Below are 22,905 nucleotides of genomic sequence, written 5' to 3' on the forward strand. Positions count from 1 at the left end.
CGAAAAGAGGGTTCAGGAAAAGGAAGAGCTCGTAGGGGATGTGTTCACCCCAAATTTTTGTGGCGAACACTGGAAAACAGCCACCAAAATGCCGCAGGACTGGGGCAACGCCTACAGACAGCGCCAGAGCGACCATAACGAATCTGGGTGAGACCGCCTCCGAGACATTACTCAGTCGCAGTCGCTTGGACGCCAGGTGTCGCGGCAGGCGCTAGCGGAACAAGCTCATCCTCTGATGCGTCTGACGACAGATCTCCTGTTTGGAGAACGAGCGGCCTGAAGATCTCCAAGTCCTCGGCCTGTCTAAACGGTTCCACAGACTCCACCAATTGGTTGGAGGTGTCCAGGACTGTGCCGTCGAGGTCCGGCACAGTGGCCGTCGTTGAAGTAGTATCTACCCTGCCAGTGACCCGGGTCACCAGCTGCGTGAGCAGGTTGGATTTGCGCTTCGCACGGCGGGTGTCAGGGATAGCCGGGGGTGGAATGGATTTTGTGAGGAACGACGTGTACTCCTCTTTTAGTTTCTTGGATCGAGTCTCGTGGCCACGTTTGCGCAAAAGGAACTCTTCGTACTCCCTCTTCAGCCTGGTTTTGTTATGGGGGCCTGACGGACTTGGGCTACTGGCATACCCAGACGAGGACACGAGCAGTAGTCCGAGACACAGCAAGAGCTGCACAACTGACACCACAGCTGAGACGCCGAGTGCGAGTCTGAACGTCGACCACGTTGGGACTGCCCGGCTGCAAGTGACTACCAGGGTGCCGACCATAAAGCCCAGGTTGACAGCTGCCAGCGAGCAGTAGTAGGGCATTGTGAAGAGCTGGTCATTCTCCCCAACGCAAACGTCTTTGAGGGCGATCTTCAGGGATGTAGAGGTGAGACAGTAAGACATTGGAATAGCAACCGTCAATACCACCACCAACGAGTCTACGTCCTGAATGACTACCAGCATGCACCGGCAAGCCATGGCAATTGCTGTTCCGATGACCAAGGCGCACTTGAATTGGAATACGTCGGCGAATAGGTGACCTATGACCAAGGAGAATATGATGGTGGAGAGCCCAACAGCCTGTGTGAATCAGTGCGACACGCTCACTCCGTACAGGATTTCGCAGGCGACATCGTTACTGTGTTGGGCGAGCGATTCACTCACAGAGCGAATTCGGTGGACAAGAAGACAACGAATACAGTGTCCAGCTGCGTGACTCTAGCCGCGAAACCTCACCACACAAATGGAAAAGGAGTCCAGCAATTCTACTAGAAGGATGATCGGGAACAGCGGCGACTGGCGACACAGAGACACGAACTCGGCCTTCATACCGGCAATTTGAATGCAGACGTTCGACGTGAAGAAACTACTAGGCACCGGCACCTTCGGCCGCGTGTACCTTGTTAGCTACAACGGCACCCAGCTGGCGCTTAAGAAGGCTCCAAAGTGGCGGCGGAAACCCAGCAGGGAGAACGCGCTGCTGCGCAAGTGTGTTGGACGGCAGGGGCTGGTACAGCTCGCGATGGGCGCCTTCTACACCAAGACTCCCCTAGGACATTACATGCAGAACTTCGTAATGGAGTACATCCCAAACACACTGACGAACGTGCTGCGTGTGGTCCGGAAGAAACGAACTCAGCTGAGTCAGGGCGCGGTGCTGGAGATGGCTGCGCAGCTGTTCGAAGCGCTGAAGGAGTTACACTCCCTCAACCTGGTGCACAGGGACGTTAAGCCGGAGAACATACTGGTGGCAAACGTGGGGCTGAACTCCCTCCCAGACCCAAAGCGCATCCGGCTGGTGCTGTGCGACCTTGGCGCCGCGAAGCAAGTCGGCGGCCTGATGATGCCGCACATCTGCTCCCGGTTTTACCGGGCGCCGGAGCTACTGCTGGGTTCCAGCAACTACGGTACCGAGGTGGACGTCTACTCGGCGGCGTGCGTCGTCGCCGAAATGGCTCTGCTGACGCCGTTGGTCCGGGGTTATGCTAGAAGCGGTGACCCGTTTCCACACGAATCGCATCAGCTAAACCTGCTTCTCTGCCTTCTTGGGAAGCCATCGACGGAAATGGTGCAGCGGATTCAGGACCCCAGCCTCGAGCATGTCATCAAGGCGCTTCTCGCGGTCACGGACGACATGGAAGCCCTCCGAGTAGCTGATATGTTACCAAAAGGAAGTCCCTACACGCGAATTCTTGACACAATCCAGCCGTGCTTACAGTGGGACGGTCTCTCAAGGCCACAGGCCGGCGAGGTGGCGGGCACACTCAGAGCACTAGGTCGATGAAGGGGATGAGGGTTCCAGGAAACCCAGGCAGTTGGACTTGGAGGTTATTCCAATAGCCTCGATGCTGTGTCTGTGGCAGGTTTTTTTATTTCTCACGACGTAGAAGGATGCATCATGGCACTCCAACGTGGTTAGGTTCCTCAGAGCGAGCCAAGAGTGAAGCGCTAGTAAACCTGACGAACCCACGCCAATAGAGAGGGAAATGACACCACTCAGTACAAAGGCAAATGACTGCTTGTCGCTCAGTTGTGTATGGAGCATGCTCCTCCAGAGCGCATAGTAGGTCACCTCGGACAATCGCCATACAGAGAAGATGGCTGTCAGCACTGTCCACGTCAGAAGACTGAAGTAGAATTTTTTGTTCCTTCGCCCGATGCAGTTACTGACCCAAGGGCAGTGATGGTCGTAACACTCGACGCAAACATCGCAGACTCGGCAATGGTGAGTTCTATCATGCCGAGTCCGTCGACAGCGGTTGCACTGCACTCCGTCGGCGGCCTCCTCGTCACGGAACGGAGCGTAGCCGGGGTCTGATCGGCACGTGCGTAAAAAGAAATGCACCAGAGACAGCATACTAAAGCACAAAGGAAGCAGCAGCCAGTCTGGGCCGAAGCACCGGGCGAACTCCATATGAACAAAGGAAATCCCCACGATAAGCGCTACGCTCAGCCAAACCATGACAACGCTTGTCATCTTCATTCCAGCTCTGGCAGCCTGTCAGGTCTTCCCTCAAGGCTTACTCTGCGGCATGCATAGTTAAGATTGAACACTACAATCCGCATTTCTGAAATTACGCTTTGGGACCGAAACTTCAGCAACGAACAGCGGAACGACCTGCACAACTTGCAGCTTGGAACTCGGAGCGGGATCGACGTGAGGAGAGCAGCACCCCCGCCTCTTGGCGCGCGGTTCGTTAGGTCGCATTCGGTCACCAAAAATACAATTACACGTTTAAACACTCAACCACACATCTACACATTGGACTCAAGTGTGTCTGTCAGCGTAACGTTGTTTGCGCGCCTCGGCGTTTTGTCTGAGGAACTCCTCTAAGGTGATATCGGAAAGATCTTGCAGGGGATGCTGCCGCGCACCCCCACCCAAGAAGGGGAAGTGGTTCTGCCTTATGAAGGCCAGCCTCTCCTTCTCGGAATTCATCTTCTTGACCACGCAAGAATGGGAAGGTGGCGGAGGGCTGAGAATGTCCTCTTCCGGCAAGGGCAGCAACAGACTGACGTTCAGCGAAGGCAGCAGCGGTTTTACGGTTTCGACCGGATCAACCGTCACCGTCACCTCAGCATCCTCCGCATCATCCTTCAGAAATATGCTCACCTCCTGCGTCTCCCTGACTTTATTCAGTGGCTGGCCAGCTTCCTCCGCAGGCAGAAATATGCTCATCTCCCTGACTCTATCCAGTCGGTGGCCAAAGATTAGAGAGATTCGGCTGCTGCTCGGAAGGCACAGGTCAGTGCGAAGATTGATGACGGTGGTCGCATCTTGGGAGATTGCATCCGGCAAGCAGGTCGCTGACTGCAACGACGCCAGGGCAAGGGTCGATGACTTTGAGTAATGTCGTTCACACTTCATTCGAAAGAGTACACTCACTCTGCACACAGCTCATGAATTCGTGGGGGTATCGCAAAAACGGAACGCACTGCATAGCATCCCATTGACCAGTCTCGCCCTGAGCCGTCGATTCTCGTCTCTGTACCCCTGGGCCAGGCGCGACGCCAATTCCATCCTCGCTTCCGCTTGGATTCGCGCCTGCTCGCAGTCTTCGCACTGCTTGGAGAGCCGATCGATGGTTTCGTCAGCCCGCATACTCGCTCAATTGTGATTGCTGGCACGCGTGGGCTGACAGTCTGCTGGAGTCGGCGCGGAAATCTATAAACCTCCAATGCCACCTTCACTTAGTGCCACTTCCTGCACGTGCAGCTGGACTTGTTCACCAGTTCTCTCATTTCTTTGTGCGTGACATATTCTTCAAAACAGTAATGAGCGGCATTGACCTCAACATTCCGCCTTACGATGAGCAACAGAACGTTCCACTTCCATGTGCGACACCGGGATCCGTTCTAGTCGACGTCGAATCCTTTATCAAGAAGGAGGTGACTCCTTATGCAGGCGAACCTGACTTTCTAGCCGGTCCCACTGACCGCAGCCTTGCTGTTTGGGAGAAGTGTGTTAAACTTCTGACGAAAGAACAGAAGGTTGGCGTCGTTGACGTCGACATCCACACCCCCTCCACTATCAACGGATTCGAGCCGGGCTACGTCGATGAAGAGCTGGACTTGATCATTGGACTCCAGGCCGACTCGCTGCTGAAGCGAACCATCAAACCCAAGGGTGGCTGGCGAACAGTAGAGAATGCACTGAAGGCTTACGGATTCGACTTCGATCCTGCTGTCAAGGAAATATACACTGAGCATGTCCGCACTCACAACACGGCCGTGTTTTCGTCCTACACCGAGGACATGCGGGCAGCTCGAAGTAGCCACCTGTTGACTGGTCTTCCCGACGCGTACGCCCGAGGTCGAATTATCGGCGACTACAGGCGCGTGGCTTACTATGGCGTGGACTATCTGATTCAAGCCAAGCAGTCCGACTACGTGTTCTTCTCCAAATATTCCGACGAAGCTAGTATACGTCTCCGAGCCGAGATCACTCAGCAAGTGGCCGCGCTGAAGGAGCTTCTGGCGATGGCTCAGCGCCACGGATTCGACATTTCAAGGCCTGCAACCAGCTTTCACGAGGCTTGCCAATGGGTCTACTTCGGCTACTTGGCCGCCATCAAGGACCAGGATGGTGCTGCCATGTCTGTTGGACGCGTCGACGCCTTCCTCGACATCTACGCCGAGAGGGACCTGGCCAACGGTGTGGCGGAGTCCACCATTCAGGAGATAGTTGACGATCTCGTCATCAAGATGCGCGTCGTCAGACACCTCAGGACACCCGCTTACAACGAGCTCTTCTCAGGAGACCCTACGTGGGTAACCTGCTCCCTTGGTGGCGCTTTCGAGAAAGCTGATGGAACCCTACAGCACATGGTCACCAAGACCACCTTTCGGTTCTTGCAGACACTTCGAAACCTGGGCTGCTCACCTGAGCCGAATCTGACTGTTCTGTGGGCTACCTGCATGCCCGCCGCCTTCAAGGAGTTCGCGGCGCAGATTTCCATCGACACCAGCTCAATTCAATATGAGAATGACGATCTCATGCGTCCTCGTTTCGGATCCGACTACGGTATTGCATGCTGCGTTTCCGCCATGCAAATCGGCAAGCACATGCAGTACTTCGGCGCTCGCTGCAACCTTCCCAAGCTGTTGCTCTACGTGTTGAATGGTGGACGAGACGAGATTACAGGAAAGCTGGTCATTCCATTCTTAGCTGCTTTACCCCGAGTGCAGGAACCCCTTGATTTCAACCAGGTTTTTGGTCGTTTTCAAGAAGCCCAGGAATGGCTCGCCGAGCTCTACGTAAACACTATGAATGTGATCCACTATTCCCATGACCTTTATAACTACGAGGCCCTACAACTTGCTCTTCATGACACTAACGTCCACAGACTGATGGCCTTTGGAGTGGCGGGCATATCCGTGTTGGCCGACTCGCTAGCAGCGATCAAGTACGCCACGGTGACCCCTGTCAGAAATGACCAGGAACTAACTACCGGCTTCAGTGTGGAGGGAGAGTTCCCCTTCTACGGTAATGACGACGACCGAGTCGACGACTTCGCCGTCTGGGCTTTGAAGTCGTTCCACTCCGAACTCTGCAAGACACCCACGTACCGCGGGGCCCAGCACACTCTATCCGTGCTCACCATCACCTCCAACGTGGTGTACGGCAAATCTACGGGAGCCACTCCTTGCGGCCGGAAGCTGGGCGCTCCATTCGGACCTGGCGCCAATCCCCTTCACGGACGAGACTCCAGCGGGGCTCTGGCGTCGCTCTCAACCGTGGCCAAGCTCCCGTATGACGCGTGCCTCGATGGCATCTCCAACACCTTCTCCATGGTACCCACTCTGCTGGGTCGACGTGAGCACACAGGTTCTCGAAAGACCAACCTTAGCACCTTGATCGACGGATACTTTGGCAAGAATGCCCACCACCTGAACGTGAATGTGCTGAATCGCGACATGCTGTTGGACGCTCAGGTGCATCCTGAGAAGTATCCCCAGCTCACCATCCGCGTTTCCGGATACGCGGTCCACTTCGTAAAGCTCACGCGGGAGCAGCAGGAAGACGTCCTAGCTCGAACTATGCACACTGACATGCAGTGTACATCTGTCAATCACGTGGAGTGTTGAATGAGCGTTAATGATTTGCAGATTTCACAGTGTTTTCATGTACTCCTGCATACCGGTGATGGTCGCTGGCATCCCTTTGTCGCCCTTCTTCCAGTTGGCTGGGCAGACGTCGCCGTGCTCCTCCGAGAACTGCAGCGCATCGATCACGCGAATGTACTCCTCCACGTTGCGCCCAAGTGGGAGGTTGTTCACGGAGGAGTGCTGGATAATGCCAGCACGGTCGATGATGTACGTGCCTCGTAGAGCCAAGCCCATGTCGACGTGGACGTTGAAGGCCTTGGCGATGCTGTGGTCGAGATCCGAAATCATGGGGAATCTAACAGAGCCGATGCCGCCCTTGTCGCGAGGAGTGATGCGCCAGTTGTAATGGGTGAAATGAGAGTCGACGGAACAGCCCAACACCACGACGTTCCTGGATTCGAACTTCTCGAGAGCCCTGTCGAATGCCACCACCTCTGAAGGGCAGACGAAAGTGAAGTCGAGAGGCCAAAAGAACAGCAGGACGTACTTTCCTTTGAAGTCAGAGAGGGTAAGCTCCTTGAACTCTCCGTCCGGCATTACGGCCTGCGCAGTGAAGTCAGGAGCCTGCTGCGTTACAAGAGGAGTCATCTTTTTTATTAGGAAATATGAAATACCCTCATACATCGAGAGACAACACACCCCACGCAAGCCCTCAGTCTGAAATTGAATAGGACATCGATCCGACCGCTAAATCTCGATTAGATGGACGCGGAAACGACGGTCATGTTCACGGAGCTCGTGGGGTTCTTGGACTCCTGCCGCCCCGACGTGCGGGCCATGGCTCTGGAGGGCGTCGTGGGGTACTCGGAGAACAGCCAGTTTCTCTGCTTCGCAACGGGGCAAGGAGAGCAAGGCGACAAACAGCGACTGGTGCGGCCGATTATGACGGTACGGGCCCTTCTCAAGTTTTTGGGCAGCGATATGTCCGAGCAGGCCATGACAGCTCTAGTGAACCTCAGTGTCAACGACGACATTTGCGACGCCATGTTGAAGTGTAAGGCTTGCTCTCGTCTGGTGGACAACCTCCGCGACCAGAGTCGCGGAGACGCACCTGACCACGCCGGCGTGAACATCATGCTGCTGTCGAACCTCACACGACGCCCAGAGGGCGTCGTCGCACTCATTGGGCCCGCCGAGCTGGATTCACTCTTCCTGGAGCGTCTGTGGCAGCTCTGGCTGATTCGCGACGAGAAGTGGGCTGCCATATCAGACGTGTTACGCAACGTTTCGGCCACTGTCGCCGGCCGGGACGCCCTGAGGCGACTCGAGCCTCCGGCACTGCCACAGCTTGTCAAGCAGTTGAAGGAGTGCACCACGCGGCGCACCGCGTGCCTGACGACCTGCCTTCACCTCGCGCTCGACGAGAGCTTCTGTCAGAACTTTTTAGACGACGACGTCCTCCCCAGGTTACTGGCGCTCCAGTACCCTCCTGATCAACGCCGCCTGTTGGCGGCCAAGCCAGGAGATCACCAGCTAATGGGGGGGAAAGCGCAGTCAGTCGCCTCACTAACTGAAGCTCGCGCAGTGCACTCAACAGTCGAGCACGAATCCTCAGGACCTCTCGGGCCGCAAGTGCAGAGGGAAACGCTCTTGTCGATCGTCAAAAGTGAGTAATCGGGGCCACAGCGAACCAGACGTTTTGTCAACGAGTGTGGGCCGTGAGTACTGTCGAAAGATGCACGCCTATGAGGTTCTTCGCGTGTGGCATCTCACAGAATCCGAAGAATCGATACGAGCTGTGAGGGTCTTTTAGAAAAAACACGCAGGACATCGAGAACATCGTGCATCTTCTGGTCTACACCGAGGAAGAACTGGATGAGCAAGACCGAGCTACTGCCTGAGTCTCTTGTAAACGCCTGTGAAACCAACCCCCGCAACTCACCTTTCACGCGGCGGATGCACTCCAGCGTATCGACATTACTGCTGAACTTCAAAACCAAGTCCTGTGCCCGGCCAGCGTCGAGGAAGTAGAAGCAGAGCATGCTCTCGTCGTGCTTGCGGCTCGTTATCTTTTTTATGCGGGCCAGGTCGCGCACACAGTAGACAGGTACCTGGCTTTCAGCCTCTTGGCCCACGAGTAGGAACTTGTCCTGCAGAAGCACGCAACGCGCGTCTCCAGCCGCCGTCCAGGCCTCCCTTGAGCCGCCGCTGCGTGAGACTCGAGACCCGCGCTCACTTCAGAGACTCGATTTTGCAGGTGAAGTTCATCCGCAGGGCGGCAGGGCCGGTAAGGCACGCCGCCCCTATGGTGGGTGCTGGGGCGGTCTCCAGGGTCCAGTGGGCGTCCATAGTCTTCAGCACCTCCAGAGCTTCGCTGACGTCCTGCTCCTTCTTCTTCTCGTCCGCACACTTCTTGCTGTTGCCCGTTGCGCGTTTGAACATACTGAAGAGACTGTTGCCACTGCTCGTTCCAGAGGCGTCGCCTGCGGCATCGCGAGCCCGACTCAAGTCCTTGGCCTTGGGGTTGCATACAGAGCAGAGTGCCGGGTCGTGGTCCACGAGGTCAAGGCGCTGGCCAGCCATCTCCTTGTGGCACTCTCGAAATCCTCCCTGGGCAACGGAGATCCACCGCAGCTTTAGCTCCTCGGTGAGGATCTTGTATACGCGCACAGCGTCGGCATCGTCGTCGCCTCCAACGATGCATATGTGGTGGTACGACGACTGCTTGGCCAGGGCGCCTCGGGGAACCTTCGTGGGAATGAAAACTCCCGTGCCATAACCGCCATTCGGGAAGTAATACGATGACTGAGGGCTCTCCGCATCAGCGGCTTTGACGGCAGGTATGGCGTCCAACACGGCCTCCTCATTCTCCATAACGATCTTCTTCACTAACGACTGCCAATCAGTCTCCAGGTCAAGGTGGATTGCGGGCGGTAGCCGGCCGTTGGACAACTCCCATTCCGATCGAATGTCGAGAATGAGCAGCTTCCATGGCCTCGACGCCGTCGGTGCCCCTGATGAGCCCACACAGTGCTTCACTACGTCGCGAGACAACAAATAGAAAGCACACTCGCCTTCCAATCTGCGGAGTTCTGGAGCCTTCAGCACTTGGCAATGCGACATGCGGTAGGCGAAGGAACTTGGAGTCGTCACCTTCAGCTGCTTGGCGAGCTTCCAGAGCTGGATCAGGGTGTGAAACGACGCTTACACGCTGCAGGTCCTCGAATGATTGGATCGTTATTCGTGTGAGTGTCTCTGGAATTTGGGAGACTTCTGTCTCGAAGAGTAACTCCCTATAGAGCACCAGCAGCGCCAGCGCTATAAAACAATAGAAGAAACGGTCGTCCTCCGCAATATAATAGTCCCACAGGCACAGTAAATGGTTGATCTGTGTTTTGGACGCGAACGCCGTCAGAAACCAAGGTGTGACGTAGAGCTCCGGACTGACGCCATTGTCCCTCAGAAAGACGGCAAGGGCAGGGTCGTGGTAAAGAAGCAGATGGTTAAACAAATGGAATGTGCACTGAAGCGTGGTGAAGTCCTCGTCTTGGTAAACTGGCAGATACCGGGAGACGAATGCGTAAAACAATGTGAAGATGCCGGCCATGTCGAATTCGTCTGACTTCAGGTAGTAGAGGGGGCCTAAAACCTCGTTCAAACCCTGCTTGTACCGTAGATTCTTTACTTTGCAAAAGTACGTGAGGATGGCCTCGAGGTCTGCTCTTGTCTCTGGTCTGGCAAAGAACGGTATATGCGCCCGCGTTCGCTCAACGTCGCTCTTAATGACCCGTTGGTTGGGTTCGTCAAGGCGCGCCCGATCGAGCTGAACCACCGCTTTGGCTTGCTTCCCGTCAAGACCCAGCATCAAATTCCACACCTTTGCCCGGTGCCGCATAGGGAGCCCTTCGGGGAAGGCGCGAACCAGCTGTCTCAAGCTGACATCTGGCGCCGCCTCCCCACTGCTCAATGCTGCAAGCAACGGCTCCAGTACCTCTACTGGACCCGCGTCAAGCGAAGCGCACTCTGGAGAGCCATATCCGCCGTAATTACCTCGCTCTCCCCTTTTGAATCCCATTCTTCCGTCAACCGCGTCCACCCTCAGCGGATTCCTCATCGTCACTATTTAGGCGAATTAACTTTAAATCCGTTGACAGAAAGACTGCCGCTCCAGCGACCGGCAGCACGCGAAGCCCCATCGTCCCTGTGCCCGGTCATACCACGACCCCCACACACAGGTGTGGTTGGCTTCGAGGACGTCCTCAGGGAACTTAGAGCGCGCGTGCAGCTTCTTGCTGGCGTCACGGGGCACGATCTTGCCCTCTATAGTGTAGAAGGACATCTCCTCCGTGGCCGCTAGCGTCATGTCAGCGGGGACCCCTAGGTGCCCCTGACCCCCGTATTTGGATAGGATATCCTCTCGTTTCTTTTGCAGGAGCTTTGATTTCTCGGCCCCATATCGTTCCTGGATCTTGGAAAACTGAGTGGGTACGGCTTGTGGATGGAATGTGCTGCCGGCTTTGTACGCCTCCCAGGCAAACATTTCAGCCCGATCGAGGACTCCCGCATCGCCACTGGCATTCAGCTGGATGTCGCCTTGATACAGGGGCTGATCGCTTTCGGAAACGTGCCCATAGGGGTTCTCCCTCATGGACCTGGACTTGGGGTCGTACCAAGCCGACTCGGTGTCGAGGTTGAGCAGGTACTTTGCAGTGTCCTCTCGAATTCGTAGATCGCGGGTGGTGGTTCGAGTCTTGGCGTCCTTCGATTCTACGATGATCTCTTGAAACTCCTTGATCTTGTCTTCGTCCTCCTCCTCAGCCGTCGCCTGAACCTGCTGACGCTTAGCATCGGACACGCGCTCATACTCTTCCACGACCAGTTGATAAGCGCTGACGTCGTACTTGCTGTAGGTGTCTCTCTTCCCCTCAAACCCCAGCTGTAAACTCATGTCAGGTAATATTTCGTCTGGCGCAATATTGGTGTTGGAGAACCTGGCCTTCTTGGCGCGGGGGCGGTCAGTGCATTCCTTGCTCTTGTGCGTAGATGCGCCACAGTTGTCACACGCTCCCTTCCGAAAGCTCGTCGCTCTAGGAGCGCTCCTGTTGACGCCAGACTCATACCATACGTTCAACGGCGCCTTCAGCGACTCCTCCCGCTTCTGGTGCCGTAGAGTGGGTCGTTCGTTGCCTGCGTACCATGGGACCTCTGAGATGAACTGGGGAATGTGGGGGTTGATATCTCGACCGGTTTCGTCCTTCTCTGCCGGTGCGTAGCCTTCTTTTCGAGCTTCTTCGACTTGCTTGAGTTTCTTTTTCTCCTCGCGCGATAGGATCACGACCTCATCCTTACGCAGCGGACGAGCCGCCTTGTCTTCCCGCATATTTATCCACGCAGAACCTCTGTGAAATTCGGCAAATATGAAGTCAACGCAGAAGCAAGCACAAGGTTATTCCAGGTCTCCACGGTAGGTAGCCAGCATGGGGAACACGTCCTGCAAGACGGTGTGAACTGATTCTGTGGACTTGCAGCCTGTAATCACCATTCGTCCGGACACGAACACAAGAATGCTGGACTTGAGTTTGTCGTGTGGGTGGTACCGGTAGCAAAGACTACAGGAGAGCTCCGGCTCGAACGTACAGAAATCGAAGTGGTCTTTGGCCAGCTGTTCCAGTCGTACGGGGAAGCCGCACTGGGCGTGGGCGATGAAGCTCTCAATGCGGAACCCACAGAATCGCACCTTCTCGTGGCCAGCCCGAATGACAAGCTTTGCGATCAGCTTGCCCGCCCGCTTGGTAGCGTCCAGCGAGTGGTTGCCCATAAGCATGACACGGCCGGACCGGAATACCAAACCGGTCACTTTGGGGTTCCTCAGCCGAATCACCACAGCGTTCACGCGTCGAGGGTTGTACTCAGCGGTCCTCGCCGTGGCTGCGATGGCTCGTAAGTCCAGCATACACGCCAGGTGGACGCTAGCTACGATGTTGCTCACATCAAATTCAGGCACGTCTAGATGCTCCGCAGGAGCAATAGCGGTGCCCTTCGGTACCGAATCCAAGGCGTGCATTGCGGACTTGTCAACTCCTGTGTGATCCCCATGCGTATTCGTGAATGTATCGCCTTCCGAGAACAGCGACTCTAAGGCCCATTCCATGTATATTCCAATTTTCTTGAGCGTTCACGGCAGATAACGTAGCTCAGATCTGTGTGTTGCAGTTGCCTTCCACCCACTCCTCCCGACACAGAACTTCGTTGTCGATAAGCTCCTCGAGTACACGCTTCAGAACATCTGGGTCCCTGTTCTGTGTGTCTCTGGAAAATCACTCACTGGAAAGGCGCCGAAAACCGCATCAAAACTCAGTCGACCCTCGGCTTTGAAGCGCCTGACCACTGCTGCCTTCAGGAAGGCTTCAGGAACGGCAGTTCGGCCCATCGAAGAGCGGCCAAGCTCAGTGGCATCCACAGGGAAGGCCACAGTGCCCGAGGCTGTGACGAGGGGGTCGAAGTGTACCTGGGAACCTTGGAGCCTCAGCAGTTGGAGTCCGGGGCGGCCTAGACTATCCAGGTAAGCCGCGAAGTCAGACTCATCGAACACCGACCTGAGTGCGGTCACGTTGACGGTTCGCACGCGTTGGAAAGGCCAAAGCAGCGCGGTCTGGACTCCGTCTAGGCGCAGCATTACGTCAGGCAGCTCGCGGCACGACAAAAGAATCTTGGACTGGCGGGCGTCCAGATAGAGCTTCCTCTTCGGAAACAGGGCTTTGTAGACGGCCTCAAACACCCGCCAATCTGGGTTCGGCTGCGCCACGGGGGTCGAGGGACGCAAACACAGCACCCTGGATAGCACGACGAACTTGGTTACTGCAAGTGGCCTCTTACGCGCGAAATGCAGGCCCAGCTCCTTTGACACGCATAGGTCATCAAAGAAAGCCTTCAGAGGCGCGATGAAGTCAGGGCCAAACTTACTATGCAGCTTGGAAACCAAAGGTTCGAACTGCGAGAAGTGGATCGTTCGACAGGACAACTCCAGCGCGACAAGGTGCATAATGAGCTCTGATACGAAGGCCGATCGATAGCGGTGCCAGTCCAACAGCGTGATCACCACGGCATCGTCCACGGGATGGACGTTATCCGAGTCGTCGGAGACGTGCTCGGCCAGCTGACGAGGCAAGGATGGGTGGGCGTTAACTGTTCGAACCATGCTGTCGAAACACATCAGAAGCATCTCCGAATCGTTGTCGAATTGAGTAATCAACTTTTCGTAGGAGGTTTTGACTGCAACTATGCCGGTAAAATCGCAGTGTTCGATACATTCCTGAGCCTGTTGGGCCACGTGGGAAGCCATGGTATGCTGCAACTCGGCTCGAAGCCCGTTCTTCGACAGACAACGATAGAATGTTTCAAGTCCCGACTGGTTTTCCTGGATCTTCTGCAAAAAGCAGTTATGGCCATCGCGAAGCAGCAGCGACGCTCGCGACGCGTAGGCTGCCCTGACAACCTGCTGAGCTTGGAACTGCAGCGGCGGAGTCAGGTACGGCGCGAACAACCCAGAGGACAGTGCGTCGAGCTCGCTCAGACCGCGCATGATGTCAGACACGTCGAAGGTACAGTCGCTTGCCGCTCTCTCCTGAAGAAACGACAAGTAGGCGCTATGGAAAAGGGACGCACCCAGTGAGGCCTCCGCGGACGCTACGACCCCTACCGTCTCTAGCACTCTCCCCCTGGACGCCGAGCCCCCCAGTAAGATCACCAACCCATCGACAATGACCTGCCTTCTGTCAGCAGGAATCAGCGCTAAGGCGTCTCGCGCAATGTGTCCCCACCCGGGCCGCCCCACATAGAACGCTACCGTAGCGGTGAGCTGCTCAGTCGCCCGAGCCAATCGATCCGCCAACAACGCGTACGCTTTGAGACCGCAATCCACCGCCCAAGCGGACTCGAAGTCCGCGACGGCCTCCCGGCTGCATCGCGTCACTTCCTGCTCGATTTCGGCCTTTACTGCCGCGGCGCCCGTCTTGCGCATGACGCCGTACATGCGAAAGAAGCTGAGCTGGCCAGCGCGGCCAGCGAACACGCCTTTGACGGTCGCGTCCATAGCACTTATTTCTCAGTAATTAGTCAATTCAGACCCAACCGCATGTCATTTCAGTGTCCCATCTGCCGGGAGTACCGCCAGTTACGATGCACGTTCCCGTGCAACCACGACATTTGCCTGAACTGGTGCGCGGAGGTGTCTGCTAGCGATATCTTTCTGTGTTTCTTATTTTTGGGATCACTTTTTTCAGTCTAGTTCGGAACCTTCAAATGGCCAAGGCGCCACTCGAAGCTGGGGAGGTGAAGTTCGGGTGTCCTTGCGTCTACCAAGACGGGCGGTGCTGCAATAAAATGGTGCAGGATGCCATAATATCGGAAAGTGGAGACCGTTTCAAAGATACCACGCCCATGTTTCTCCCCGAGCTGGGCTTGACTCGGTTCGAATTCTCCGCCAGCGCAAGGAAGTGGCCGGAATCGGTAGATGTCCGAGAGATCAACGAGCGTATCAGGACCCTATGGTTTCCGAGGTGCCACCAATGCAACTTGAGGTTCAACGTGGGCAGAAATCAATCGTCACCACAGACGTTGGACGAGTGGAAGGATCACCTCGAAACCCACGGAGAGACCATTTGTCAGCATTGTTTGAAGACGCAGAGAGCTTTCCATTGGCATGAGATACCCGTATTCAGTTGGGATGAACTGCGGCAGCACACCTGGGAGAACCACTTTCAGTGCCCCCTGTCCCCAGATTGCTCCGCAGGCGATGACTTACCAGGGGCGCAGCACATGCGTGTGCACCTGCAGTGGAGCATTAACGAGTACAAATCCATCATCTGGCGTGGTAGCGCCACCGCCGATATGTCCCATTCCCGATTGGCCTGTCCGTACTGCCTCGAGACGACTCTTGGGTGGATAACGGGTTGCACGCTTGACGACTGGCCAGTGTTTGAGAATCTTGATCTCCTGGAGGCACACATTCGAAAGAAACATCCCAAGTGCGAGGTGAGACACAATTTCATTCACAAATCTAGAAGTGTGGGGAGCTATTCGCAGTCCGCGCTCGGCGTCACGTTTGCGTCGAATCGGCGGTCTTGTACGATTTCTCCGAGTGAGGCACCGGGCGCTTTTGCTACCTTCACGCCCCAGTGAGCTGACGGCGGACCTCCTCTGGGTCAAACTCCTTGCGCAGCTGTCCTATTGTAGCTTCTATCTCTTCAGCAGTTTTTTTTTGAAGTTCGGCGGTACAGCTGTTGTGGCTGGCGGGCCTCCAAAACAAGCGCGGCTCCGTTGTCGTCTGGATGAAACATTTCATCGATGAGAAGTGCTCGTCGAGTTTCATTCTGACCAGTTCCGAATCCTTCACCGCGATCTCGCAGCTCAGCGACTGCAGTCGGGCGGCGCGTCGCACCTTGCGCTCCTCGTCATCTGCCTTTTGCGCTGCCTCCAGCGCCTCAGCGTGCCGTGCTAGCTTGTCCTCGACTTCCTGGGCCAAAACTGCCTGCTTCTGGTGCGGACTCTCTCCTCTTTCCCTCTCCGCGTTCTCAGATGCTCGTTGGAGATGTGCCAGCATTGAACCGAATAGTTTACGGCTGCGACTCGCGTCTACAGCATCGAGGTCGATTTTCGGTCGCTGCTCCGTCTCAGGCGACTTCAGACGTTTGGCTCGCTTGGGAAGCACTGTAGAGGAGGCGGATCGTACACGTTTCCGGCCGGAAGTCAGTTCGTGTTTCTGATTGACGAGTCTTTTAAGTTCTGACTCAAGGTCAGAAACTTCTGCCATCGATGTATCGATGGAAAATCTCGATTTCGGAACAGCGCAGGTGAACCACTTTGTGCAAGTTTACGATGTGAACCTTCATTCCCTACCTTTCCGCTAAGACGATGTACGTTCAAACATTCTGATTCTTAAAAGTTGTGTTTTTTTTCACAAAAGTCATTTATGTGGACTGTACGTGTTTTGTCTGAGATCGACGATGTAGTCGTCGAGGACATGGGGAGGCTACTTGAGCTGTTGGCGGCTGACTCCGTCCCTCCAACCAAGGAGTACCTCGAGGAAGTTATCGCCGACCACGACATTCTCGTTGTTGTTCGTGATGGCCATATAGTGGGCACACTGACGCTACTGAAGATCCGCCAACCAATCGGTGAGTTCTGAGCGCTGAGGAGTACGCAGGACGCACATGTCGGATCGAGGATTGCATTGTGGATCTAGAGTACAGAGGGCAAGGACTCGGAATCCGCTTGATCAAGGCAGCTATCAAAAAGGCTCAGGAGTGGGACGCGCGCTTCATTGACCTCAACAGCAACCCAACCAGGGAGGCAGCTAATTCTCTCTATGTGAAGATGGGGTTTTTCCAGAGAAAAACCAATGTGTATAGATTGCTGAGCGACGTCAGTACCTCCTAGTACCTAGTATAGTACCTAGTACTATGATGGTACTAGTACCTAGTACTATGGTGGAACTAGTACGTGGTACTATTCACTGAGCTCATTCTCGTGAAAGATTTGAAAATCACACGAGTCGCGCGAAGTCAGCGGATTCCTGGTGCTCGTGTTCCCACCGGATGTCCTCAGACTGCGACAGCTGTCCAACGAAACACTTCACGTTTTCAGCGTCGCCGCTCCAGTCATCGCCTTGCCACACCCAGACGCGCTCCATTGCCTTGTCCGATTCAATGAGAACGACCAGGTCGTCGCTGTAGAAGTCCTCGTAGTCGGGCTCCTCCTCGTAGGGCTCGGGGTCTGGATAGTGGTACACCTTCACCACCCGCTGAGGCTTCTCTGGCGGCTTCGCGACTTCCGCTGCACAACCAAGCACAACATATCTTTTGGAACCGTCCTCCTCATCTACCTCGATCAGATGTGGTTGTCCGAATCTTAACACGCGGGCTGCGTCGCCCAAAGCAGCCAGCACTTCGGACAGCGACCCGAAGGTGATGTCGATGTTGGGTGCCATGACAACTCGAGTGAGACTTGGCACGCGGACATCTGGGCAGAAGGGGTAGAATTCCATCCCTTTCGCGACTAGGTACCGTTCAACGTCCTTCGCGTGCCCAACGTACAGCCGCGACCCGGGCAACGCAAGCAGCTCCTGTGACGTGCGGACGCCCAAGGCGTCTAGCAGATCGTCGGGCTCCGACCCATACCTGGTTGTCGTAACAGAGACCTGCAGTCCCTCGACTTCCTGCACCAGCCGGGCCTCCTCCAGCACTAAGGCTTCCACAGACGCGTCGAGCTCGGTCGGGGCCAGTGGACCTTTCCACCAGTAGAACTCCGCGCCATTTCGAATCAAATAGTGCAGCCTGCTGTCCAGCCGGGGCTGCATGACTCCTTCTGTCGTTACCCATGATCCGGACGACCTGCTTGCTCTGCCCTTAGTTGCACTCACGAGTCGAAGTTCAGCTCGCGTACGCTGGTGAAAAAGGGAGACAATTCGTGGTGCGTGACGGCTTTGGCTACGTAGCGTACGCTCTCCGGGTGTTTTAGAGACTTCTCAAACCTCAATAGGGTCATCACGAACCCCAGGTTGGGGTTGACCACCTCTCGTGACGCGCGAACGAACTCCAAGGCACGCCGGTATTGCCACTGGAAGCGCCACATGAGGTAGGCGATCACCACGGTGGCGGAGCGGCTCACGCCCTCTCGACAGAAGACCGTGGCGCCTCCAGGCGTTCCAAAGCTGTCGGCGGAAACGCTCTGGTAGAGCTCGGTAAGCAGCGACTGCGTGGGAGGACGAGAGGGCACTCACTGCGGGGTCTGAAGGGCGATCAGGCGGCTCGGCGGTGACGCCGACGACTGAGTCCAGGTAGACCGTGAGACTGTACAATACGGCCTCCAGTTTATCGGAACAGAGGCGCGAGTCCTCCAGGTAGAGGTTCAGATGCCTCGTGTGTGGGAGGAACGGCACGACCACGTCAGCAGCCAGGTTGACGAGCACGTCAGGACAGATCACGGCATTGGCCGACGCCGAGCTCGCCATTAAGGCACTGCAAAGGCGCAGCCGTGGCACAATCTTGGAGAGGATGGGTCTGTAGATCTCAAGCAAGTCCTCCCGGCTCATGACCTGTTCCGCGTTTACACAGTCTTGGTACTTGAGTAGCAGCGATCCCAGTTGGCTGAAGGCCGCGCTTCTGGCGGAGCGGGGTGCTGGACTGTCCACCTGCAGACTGACGGGCGACCTACACGAGCGTTTGGATGCGCGACCCTGTAGAGAGACTGGAGAATCTCGCTTGGAGGGGGAATGTGGAGAGTTGATATCGGCATCCAACTTAGGAAGCTTCGACAGCTTCAGCGAGAACGGTACCTTGGCCGCTGGTGTCGGCGATTGGAGGGCTGCGTCAGCTGAGCAGGACTCGCTCTCGCCGTCAAAAGTGTACTGACCCGACACAGACGAGTCCGACTCCGATGCGGTGGGCGTGACGGACCCCCGGTAGGAAGGTCGTCGCGCCGAAGCGAGGCTGCCAATGCCCAAGGAGGTACGTCCAAGGCTCTCGAGCCCCTTGAGTATGGGTACGGGGAGCTTTGTCTTTGGTGGCGACGAGGGCGTATCGAACGTGGCAGAGGACGATGGATGCACACTTTGCAGCTGCGATGAGTATGGAAAGAGTCGCACGTTCTCGTTGCTCCAGTAGAAGTCGCAGGTTCGACGCGCGTTGCCGGTCAACGTGCACACGTAATTTAAGAAGGCGTTGTCCGATTCCGAGCACAGCACCGGTTCCGATGTTTCTGTCAGTTCCAGGGGCTTGCCGGCCTCACCCCATGCCATCAAAGCTCGTGGGTGTACGCCTTTCGAGATGTGTTCGTACAGTTCCAGGGCGTGACAGCTCGTCACAGCCTTGGTTTGACTGGACGCCTCCAGTCCGTCCCACAAGAACAAGGAGAAGCGGACTTGACTGTCGGGCACTGACAACCATTCGGACAAAAAGTCCTGCGTGACAAAGAACCCCTGGTCTCACTTCATATACGACACTGTTTGGTGTGATAGTCTCCGAGAACCATGCTTCCAGATTTGAGTAGTGCCTCGAATGTAGCACCTCGGGCACCTGCGTGAGACGCGCTGCACCTTTCCTACCTTGACGATGGGCTGCCCGAGTACCAGAACCAGATAGCAACAGTCAGCCGGCCCCGCAGCGCCATTCAAGATGGCTTCCACTTCACATGCCGCGATAGACTCGGCTTCGTGACTGCCCGAAGTTTCGCGTTGGCGGACCCTCCAAGCCACGACGTACCCCCATGGAGGCAGGGCGTTTTTAACGTGCAGCCGGTCTCGGAAATTGAACGTCAAGAAGTCTGGCAGCGACTGCTCCACGAACAGCAGCTCCTGGCGTGGGAGGTCGTCCGACGACCGGAGACTCGGGGTCGCGCCCATTATCCAATTGCACAATATCACGCACTATACCACACTCGAAGACGATACGGAGAGTTCTGAGCTTGCAGTGATCGACAAAGACGTGTCCTGTTCGTCCTCTACGTTGGCCATAGGGACGATCTCAAGGTACTTGCAGCACACAATAGGCTTGACCCACCAGATCCAGCCGAACCACACGTGCAGTTTGAAGAGGTTGGTATAAGTGAGGGAACCGAGTATGAGGACGCCGAGGGCCATCATATTCAGTGCATCAAATTCGTTCCAGCCCAAGATCAGCTCCGTTATCCACGTCACAACCGTTCTCCATGTGTTTGTGACAGTGCGGAAGACAGCAGAGACCATCTTCGAGAGGAGCATGCCAGACACCAATGTCAAGCCCGTGGCCAATGCATAGAAAACAGCTGACACGATCAACGTGTTATTACCTGCCATCCACGTCAGAGTTTGGCTGGTTCGCTCGAACCCACTGAGCTCGCCAACGACCATGATGACGCCAGTAACGGTTATGCCCATCAAGGCTTGGTACGCCATACCTAGGAAGGCAGAAGCGTAGTATTTGTTGAAAATGCGCTCCTCAAAAAGGAAACGTAACGAAGTAAAGAGGGTTCCAATAATGCTGAGCATGACTCCAACCCAGCTATACTGGCCCAACTCCGTGCTGCCACTGTCGGGGTTCATGAGTGCGAAAAGCGACGACAGCAGTAGGCCAGCGGTGAGCACCAATACTCCTATCCAGTGGAACGCTCTAAGGGCCCGGCGAATGATTAGCAGCGAAATGAACGCGGTACAGATGACGGTGCAATTCCTCAGCATGTCAACAGTGGACGCGAAAGTCAACAACGTCCCATAGTTGTAGCAGGCACGTGCGACCACGTTAAGGCACGCAGGCACAGCCCAAGGTAGGATAGGAGACTGGGCCTTCAGAAATGACTCGTCGGACTTCACGTCCAGGTGGCCGCCTTGAAACTTGCGATTGATTAGCACCTTCTTCTGCACAAGGCATTGGTCTAACCACCAGATGCATGCGACGAACAGCTGCCCCAGGTACATTACGAAGCACTGGAACCACGGCGCTCGGAAGTGGACGTCTTGGCAGGAAGGGTCGGCGGCGGGGCACGGGTCGACGATTTGACGGTTCATAAGCTTACCTGTGAGGTTGAGACCCATGCCGGATACTGCGTTCACCAGGACGATGGCGAAGATGGTGGCCCGTTGCCCATACGCAGACATTGTACTTTTGATTGTATTCACGAATTACTCATTGAACACAGCGAAAAGGGGATTCCCGCTCAACTTACCGATGGAGGGCTGCTCGAGTCTGGGAGAGGGACTTCGTAGGCTGACCCGCGCGCTGAGAGAGGTAATTGGAGCGCCTTCCGCGAGGTTTGGGAGTGTCGACCTCGCTGGCGAATCCCCAAACTGCCTGCTGATCCTCTGCGTTGTCACGTACTCTCGCGACGACGCCGTAAGAGTCCCCGGCTGCTCGCTCTTCGTCAACTCGTGCACCTTGGGCGAACTCCGAAGTGACGGTCTCTGGCGCGACGATGCCGTGAGAGTCCCCGGCTGCTCGATCCTTGTCGACTCGTGCACCTTGGGTGAACTCCGAAGCGACGGTCTCCGGCTACATCGGGCGTTCCGGTGGCTGGTCTTTTGGGCTCTCATACGTCTGTTTGGCACATTCTCTTCTGGGCTCTCGGCGGCAACTGAAGGTCTGTGGGAGACCCTAGGAGACAATTCGCGGAAGACCTCAGGGCCACCGGCCTCACCCGCAGGTGTCAAAACTGGGGCGGTATAGCGTATTCGTCGCCCCGAAACCACATCGTTCTTTAGGAACGCTGGGATTTCTTGCAGCGAGTACTGCGACGCCTGCGTTTGCGGAGGATGTGCGCTCTTGTCATGTACGGGCTGTGTTGACGGCTCGAAGTCGGATTTCAAATGGCCCTTGAAAATGCGTTTGCTGACGTACAGCGCTCGAGATTTAGCAAGAGACCCTGGCGAGGGAGAAAGATTTGTTAGGAGGCTTCCGCTGAGCGTAGACTGGCGAGGTGCCTCCTCAGCCTCCGCGGGCGCCTCCTCAGCCGGCGACTCCGCCCTACAAGACATCCTGACACCCAGACCCAGGTCCTCTGGGACGGAATTCAGTTTGATCTCCTCGTGGGACAGATGAAGTACAGGGTGGGCGTTTTCCTTTAGCGGGGTTCTGAGGCGCAGCCGTTGGTGGGGATCAACCTCGATGGGTTGGAAGGTGGGGCGACTCCGATGCGCTTTCAACCGAGGGTCTTCAGATATCGACGTCAGTACAGGGTCCGTCCGGTAAATCGCAGGTGGTGACTCCGTTGCAGGGTCGTAGTGCATACTGCCCGCGGTCGACGACAATGTGGACCAAACTACACGTTCCCGCTCCGGCAGCATGCAGTTTATAGTGCCGGAAGGCTCCATGCGCGTGTGGGCAACTGGCGGGCCATCAGGGACTCCACAGGCGGTGTACATCATGTGCAATCCCGAGGCGGCGAGAGGGGGATGGTTGCTGAAAAGCGGTCTGAAATCTGCGTTGAAAGCGCGAGTTGGAACGAAATCTGGAGGGCGCGTTGCAGATGGGCTCGTAGGACCGCTCCAGTGGCCACAGCAAGCCTGTTGCAAAGATAGCGATGGGAGGCTAAGCTCTCGTACATCAGCGGTATACTCTAGAACAGGAGATACGTCCGACGTGGCCCTGGACTGCGCTCGAGACGCCTGCGTCATTCCGTCAAGCTGTTCGAGCGTCAAGGAGGAGCTACTGCTGTAGGTCACCCTGCTGAAGCCAAAACCTTCCGCGCCTTCCGCCTTATTCTCTGGATGAAAAGTCCGGACAGGCATTTTCCCTCCCAAATCCTCTGTGCTCATCGCTGCCAGCGCTGCGGTACCTGTGGGCGAGCTGTCATCTTCAGCCATGCTGACTAATATTTGCAATTTCACCATGTCGACCAT

The 22,905-nt window shown here is 56.0% G+C and overlaps 15 protein-coding genes across 24 annotated transcripts; 4 read left to right on the top strand and 11 right to left on the bottom strand.

Annotated features, from left to right (window-relative positions):
- Positions 1-167: 167 nt before the first annotated feature.
- On the bottom strand, positions 168-968 carry KVP17_004875 (uncharacterized protein; the record flags this gene model as incomplete). Its single annotated transcript, XM_068523456.1, has 1 exon — positions 168-968. The coding sequence occupies one exon, from the start codon at positions 966-968 to the stop codon at positions 168-170; it is 801 nt and encodes a 266-aa protein (XP_068377609.1).
- A 364-nt stretch (positions 969-1,332) lies between these two features.
- Positions 1,333-2,274, top strand: KVP17_004863 (uncharacterized protein; the record flags this gene model as incomplete). Its single annotated transcript, XM_068523434.1, has 1 exon — positions 1,333-2,274. One exon carries the CDS (start codon positions 1,333-1,335, stop codon positions 2,272-2,274), a length of 942 nt encoding a protein of 313 aa, XP_068377590.1.
- A 984-nt stretch (positions 2,275-3,258) lies between these two features.
- KVP17_004869 (uncharacterized protein) lies at positions 3,259-3,858 on the bottom strand (the record flags this gene model as incomplete). The annotated part of the gene is made up of 1 exon (XM_068523443.1): positions 3,259-3,858. One exon carries the CDS (start codon positions 3,856-3,858, stop codon positions 3,259-3,261), a length of 600 nt encoding a protein of 199 aa, XP_068377599.1.
- Positions 3,859-4,265: 407 nt separating this feature from the next.
- On the top strand, positions 4,266-6,578 carry KVP17_004868 (uncharacterized protein; the record flags this gene model as incomplete). The annotated part of the gene is made up of 1 exon (XM_068523442.1): positions 4,266-6,578. The coding sequence occupies one exon, from the start codon at positions 4,266-4,268 to the stop codon at positions 6,576-6,578; it is 2,313 nt and encodes a 770-aa protein (XP_068377598.1).
- A 24-nt stretch (positions 6,579-6,602) lies between these two features.
- Positions 6,603-7,187, bottom strand: KVP17_004872 (uncharacterized protein; the record flags this gene model as incomplete). Its single annotated transcript, XM_068523451.1, has 1 exon — positions 6,603-7,187. One exon carries the CDS (start codon positions 7,185-7,187, stop codon positions 6,603-6,605), a length of 585 nt encoding a protein of 194 aa, XP_068377604.1.
- Positions 7,188-7,301: 114 nt separating this feature from the next.
- Positions 7,302-8,352, top strand: KVP17_004873 (uncharacterized protein; the record flags this gene model as incomplete). 2 transcript variants are annotated; one of them, XM_068523452.1, is made up of 2 exons in its annotated part: positions 7,302-8,205; positions 8,234-8,352. In XM_068523452.1, 2 exons carry the CDS (start codon positions 7,302-7,304, stop codon positions 8,350-8,352), a joined length of 1,023 nt encoding a protein of 340 aa, XP_068377605.1. The 2 variants fall into 2 exon arrangements, with proteins under 2 accessions (XP_068377605.1, XP_068377606.1); XM_068523453.1 differs by lacking the exon at positions 8,234-8,352 and having other exon boundaries at positions 7,302-8,213.
- Positions 8,309-10,653, bottom strand: KVP17_004871 (uncharacterized protein; the record flags this gene model as incomplete). 3 transcript variants are annotated; one of them, XM_068523449.1, is made up of 4 exons in its annotated part: positions 8,430-8,455; positions 8,482-8,747; positions 8,776-9,719; positions 9,748-10,653. In XM_068523449.1, 4 exons carry the CDS (start codon positions 10,651-10,653, stop codon positions 8,430-8,432), a joined length of 2,142 nt encoding a protein of 713 aa, XP_068377602.1. The 3 variants fall into 3 exon arrangements, with proteins under 3 accessions (XP_068377603.1, XP_068377602.1, XP_068377601.1); XM_068523448.1 differs by lacking the exons at positions 8,430-8,455; positions 8,482-8,747 and having other exon boundaries at positions 8,772-9,719; XM_068523450.1 differs by lacking the exons at positions 8,776-9,719; positions 9,748-10,653 and having other exon boundaries at positions 8,309-8,581.
- A 24-nt stretch (positions 10,654-10,677) lies between these two features.
- Positions 10,678-11,919, bottom strand: KVP17_004864 (uncharacterized protein; the record flags this gene model as incomplete). The annotated part of the gene is made up of 1 exon (XM_068523435.1): positions 10,678-11,919. One exon carries the CDS (start codon positions 11,917-11,919, stop codon positions 10,678-10,680), a length of 1,242 nt encoding a protein of 413 aa, XP_068377591.1.
- Positions 11,920-11,985: 66 nt separating this feature from the next.
- On the bottom strand, positions 11,986-12,690 carry KVP17_004870 (uncharacterized protein; the record flags this gene model as incomplete). Its single annotated transcript, XM_068523444.1, has 1 exon — positions 11,986-12,690. One exon carries the CDS (start codon positions 12,688-12,690, stop codon positions 11,986-11,988), a length of 705 nt encoding a protein of 234 aa, XP_068377600.1.
- A 43-nt stretch (positions 12,691-12,733) lies between these two features.
- Positions 12,734-14,631, bottom strand: KVP17_004874 (uncharacterized protein; the record flags this gene model as incomplete). Of its 2 annotated transcripts, XM_068523454.1 has the most annotated exons (2): positions 12,734-12,838; positions 12,865-14,631. In XM_068523454.1, 2 exons carry the CDS (start codon positions 14,629-14,631, stop codon positions 12,734-12,736), a joined length of 1,872 nt encoding a protein of 623 aa, XP_068377607.1. The 2 variants fall into 2 exon arrangements, with proteins under 2 accessions (XP_068377607.1, XP_068377608.1); XM_068523455.1 differs by having other exon boundaries at positions 12,817-14,631.
- A 1,074-nt stretch (positions 14,632-15,705) lies between these two features.
- Positions 15,706-16,350, bottom strand: KVP17_004860 (uncharacterized protein; the record flags this gene model as incomplete). The annotated part of the gene is made up of 1 exon (XM_068523426.1): positions 15,706-16,350. One exon carries the CDS (start codon positions 16,348-16,350, stop codon positions 15,706-15,708), a length of 645 nt encoding a protein of 214 aa, XP_068377583.1.
- Positions 16,351-16,509: 159 nt separating this feature from the next.
- On the top strand, positions 16,510-16,976 carry KVP17_004877 (uncharacterized protein; the record flags this gene model as incomplete). 2 transcript variants are annotated; one of them, XM_068523458.1, is made up of 2 exons in its annotated part: positions 16,510-16,714; positions 16,744-16,976. In XM_068523458.1, 2 exons carry the CDS (start codon positions 16,510-16,512, stop codon positions 16,974-16,976), a joined length of 438 nt encoding a protein of 145 aa, XP_068377611.1. The 2 variants fall into 2 exon arrangements, with proteins under 2 accessions (XP_068377611.1, XP_068377612.1); XM_068523459.1 differs by lacking the exon at positions 16,744-16,976 and having other exon boundaries at positions 16,510-16,725.
- Positions 16,977-17,082: 106 nt separating this feature from the next.
- KVP17_004861 (uncharacterized protein) lies at positions 17,083-19,938 on the bottom strand (the record flags this gene model as incomplete). 4 transcript variants are annotated; one of them, XM_068523428.1, is made up of 5 exons in its annotated part: positions 17,083-17,929; positions 17,959-18,290; positions 18,319-19,497; positions 19,526-19,612; positions 19,642-19,938. In XM_068523428.1, 5 exons carry the CDS (start codon positions 19,936-19,938, stop codon positions 17,083-17,085), a joined length of 2,742 nt encoding a protein of 913 aa, XP_068377584.1. The 4 variants fall into 4 exon arrangements, with proteins under 4 accessions (XP_068377584.1, XP_068377585.1, XP_068377586.1 ...); XM_068523430.1 differs by lacking the exons at positions 17,083-17,929; positions 19,526-19,612; positions 19,642-19,938 and having other exon boundaries at positions 17,955-18,290; positions 18,319-19,335; XM_068523429.1 differs by lacking the exons at positions 17,959-18,290; positions 18,319-19,497; positions 19,526-19,612; positions 19,642-19,938 and having other exon boundaries at positions 17,083-17,895.
- Positions 19,939-19,962: 24 nt separating this feature from the next.
- Positions 19,963-21,168, bottom strand: KVP17_004876 (uncharacterized protein; the record flags this gene model as incomplete). Its single annotated transcript, XM_068523457.1, has 1 exon — positions 19,963-21,168. One exon carries the CDS (start codon positions 21,166-21,168, stop codon positions 19,963-19,965), a length of 1,206 nt encoding a protein of 401 aa, XP_068377610.1.
- Positions 21,169-21,192: 24 nt separating this feature from the next.
- On the bottom strand, positions 21,193-22,905 carry KVP17_004867 (uncharacterized protein; the record flags this gene model as incomplete). Of its 2 annotated transcripts, none has more annotated exons than XM_068523441.1 (1): positions 21,193-22,905. In XM_068523441.1, one exon carries the CDS (start codon positions 22,903-22,905, stop codon positions 21,193-21,195), a length of 1,713 nt encoding a protein of 570 aa, XP_068377597.1. The 2 variants fall into 2 exon arrangements, with proteins under 2 accessions (XP_068377597.1, XP_068377596.1); XM_068523440.1 differs by having other exon boundaries at positions 21,193-22,869.

This window comes from the organism of the source record quoted next (assembly GCF_019968985.1).
Source record: "MAG: Porospora cf. gigantea B chromosome Unknown PgB_NODE_182_length_30561_cov_126.725, whole genome shotgun sequence".
NCBI lineage: Eukaryota > Apicomplexa > Conoidasida > Eugregarinorida > Porosporidae > Porospora > Porospora cf. gigantea B.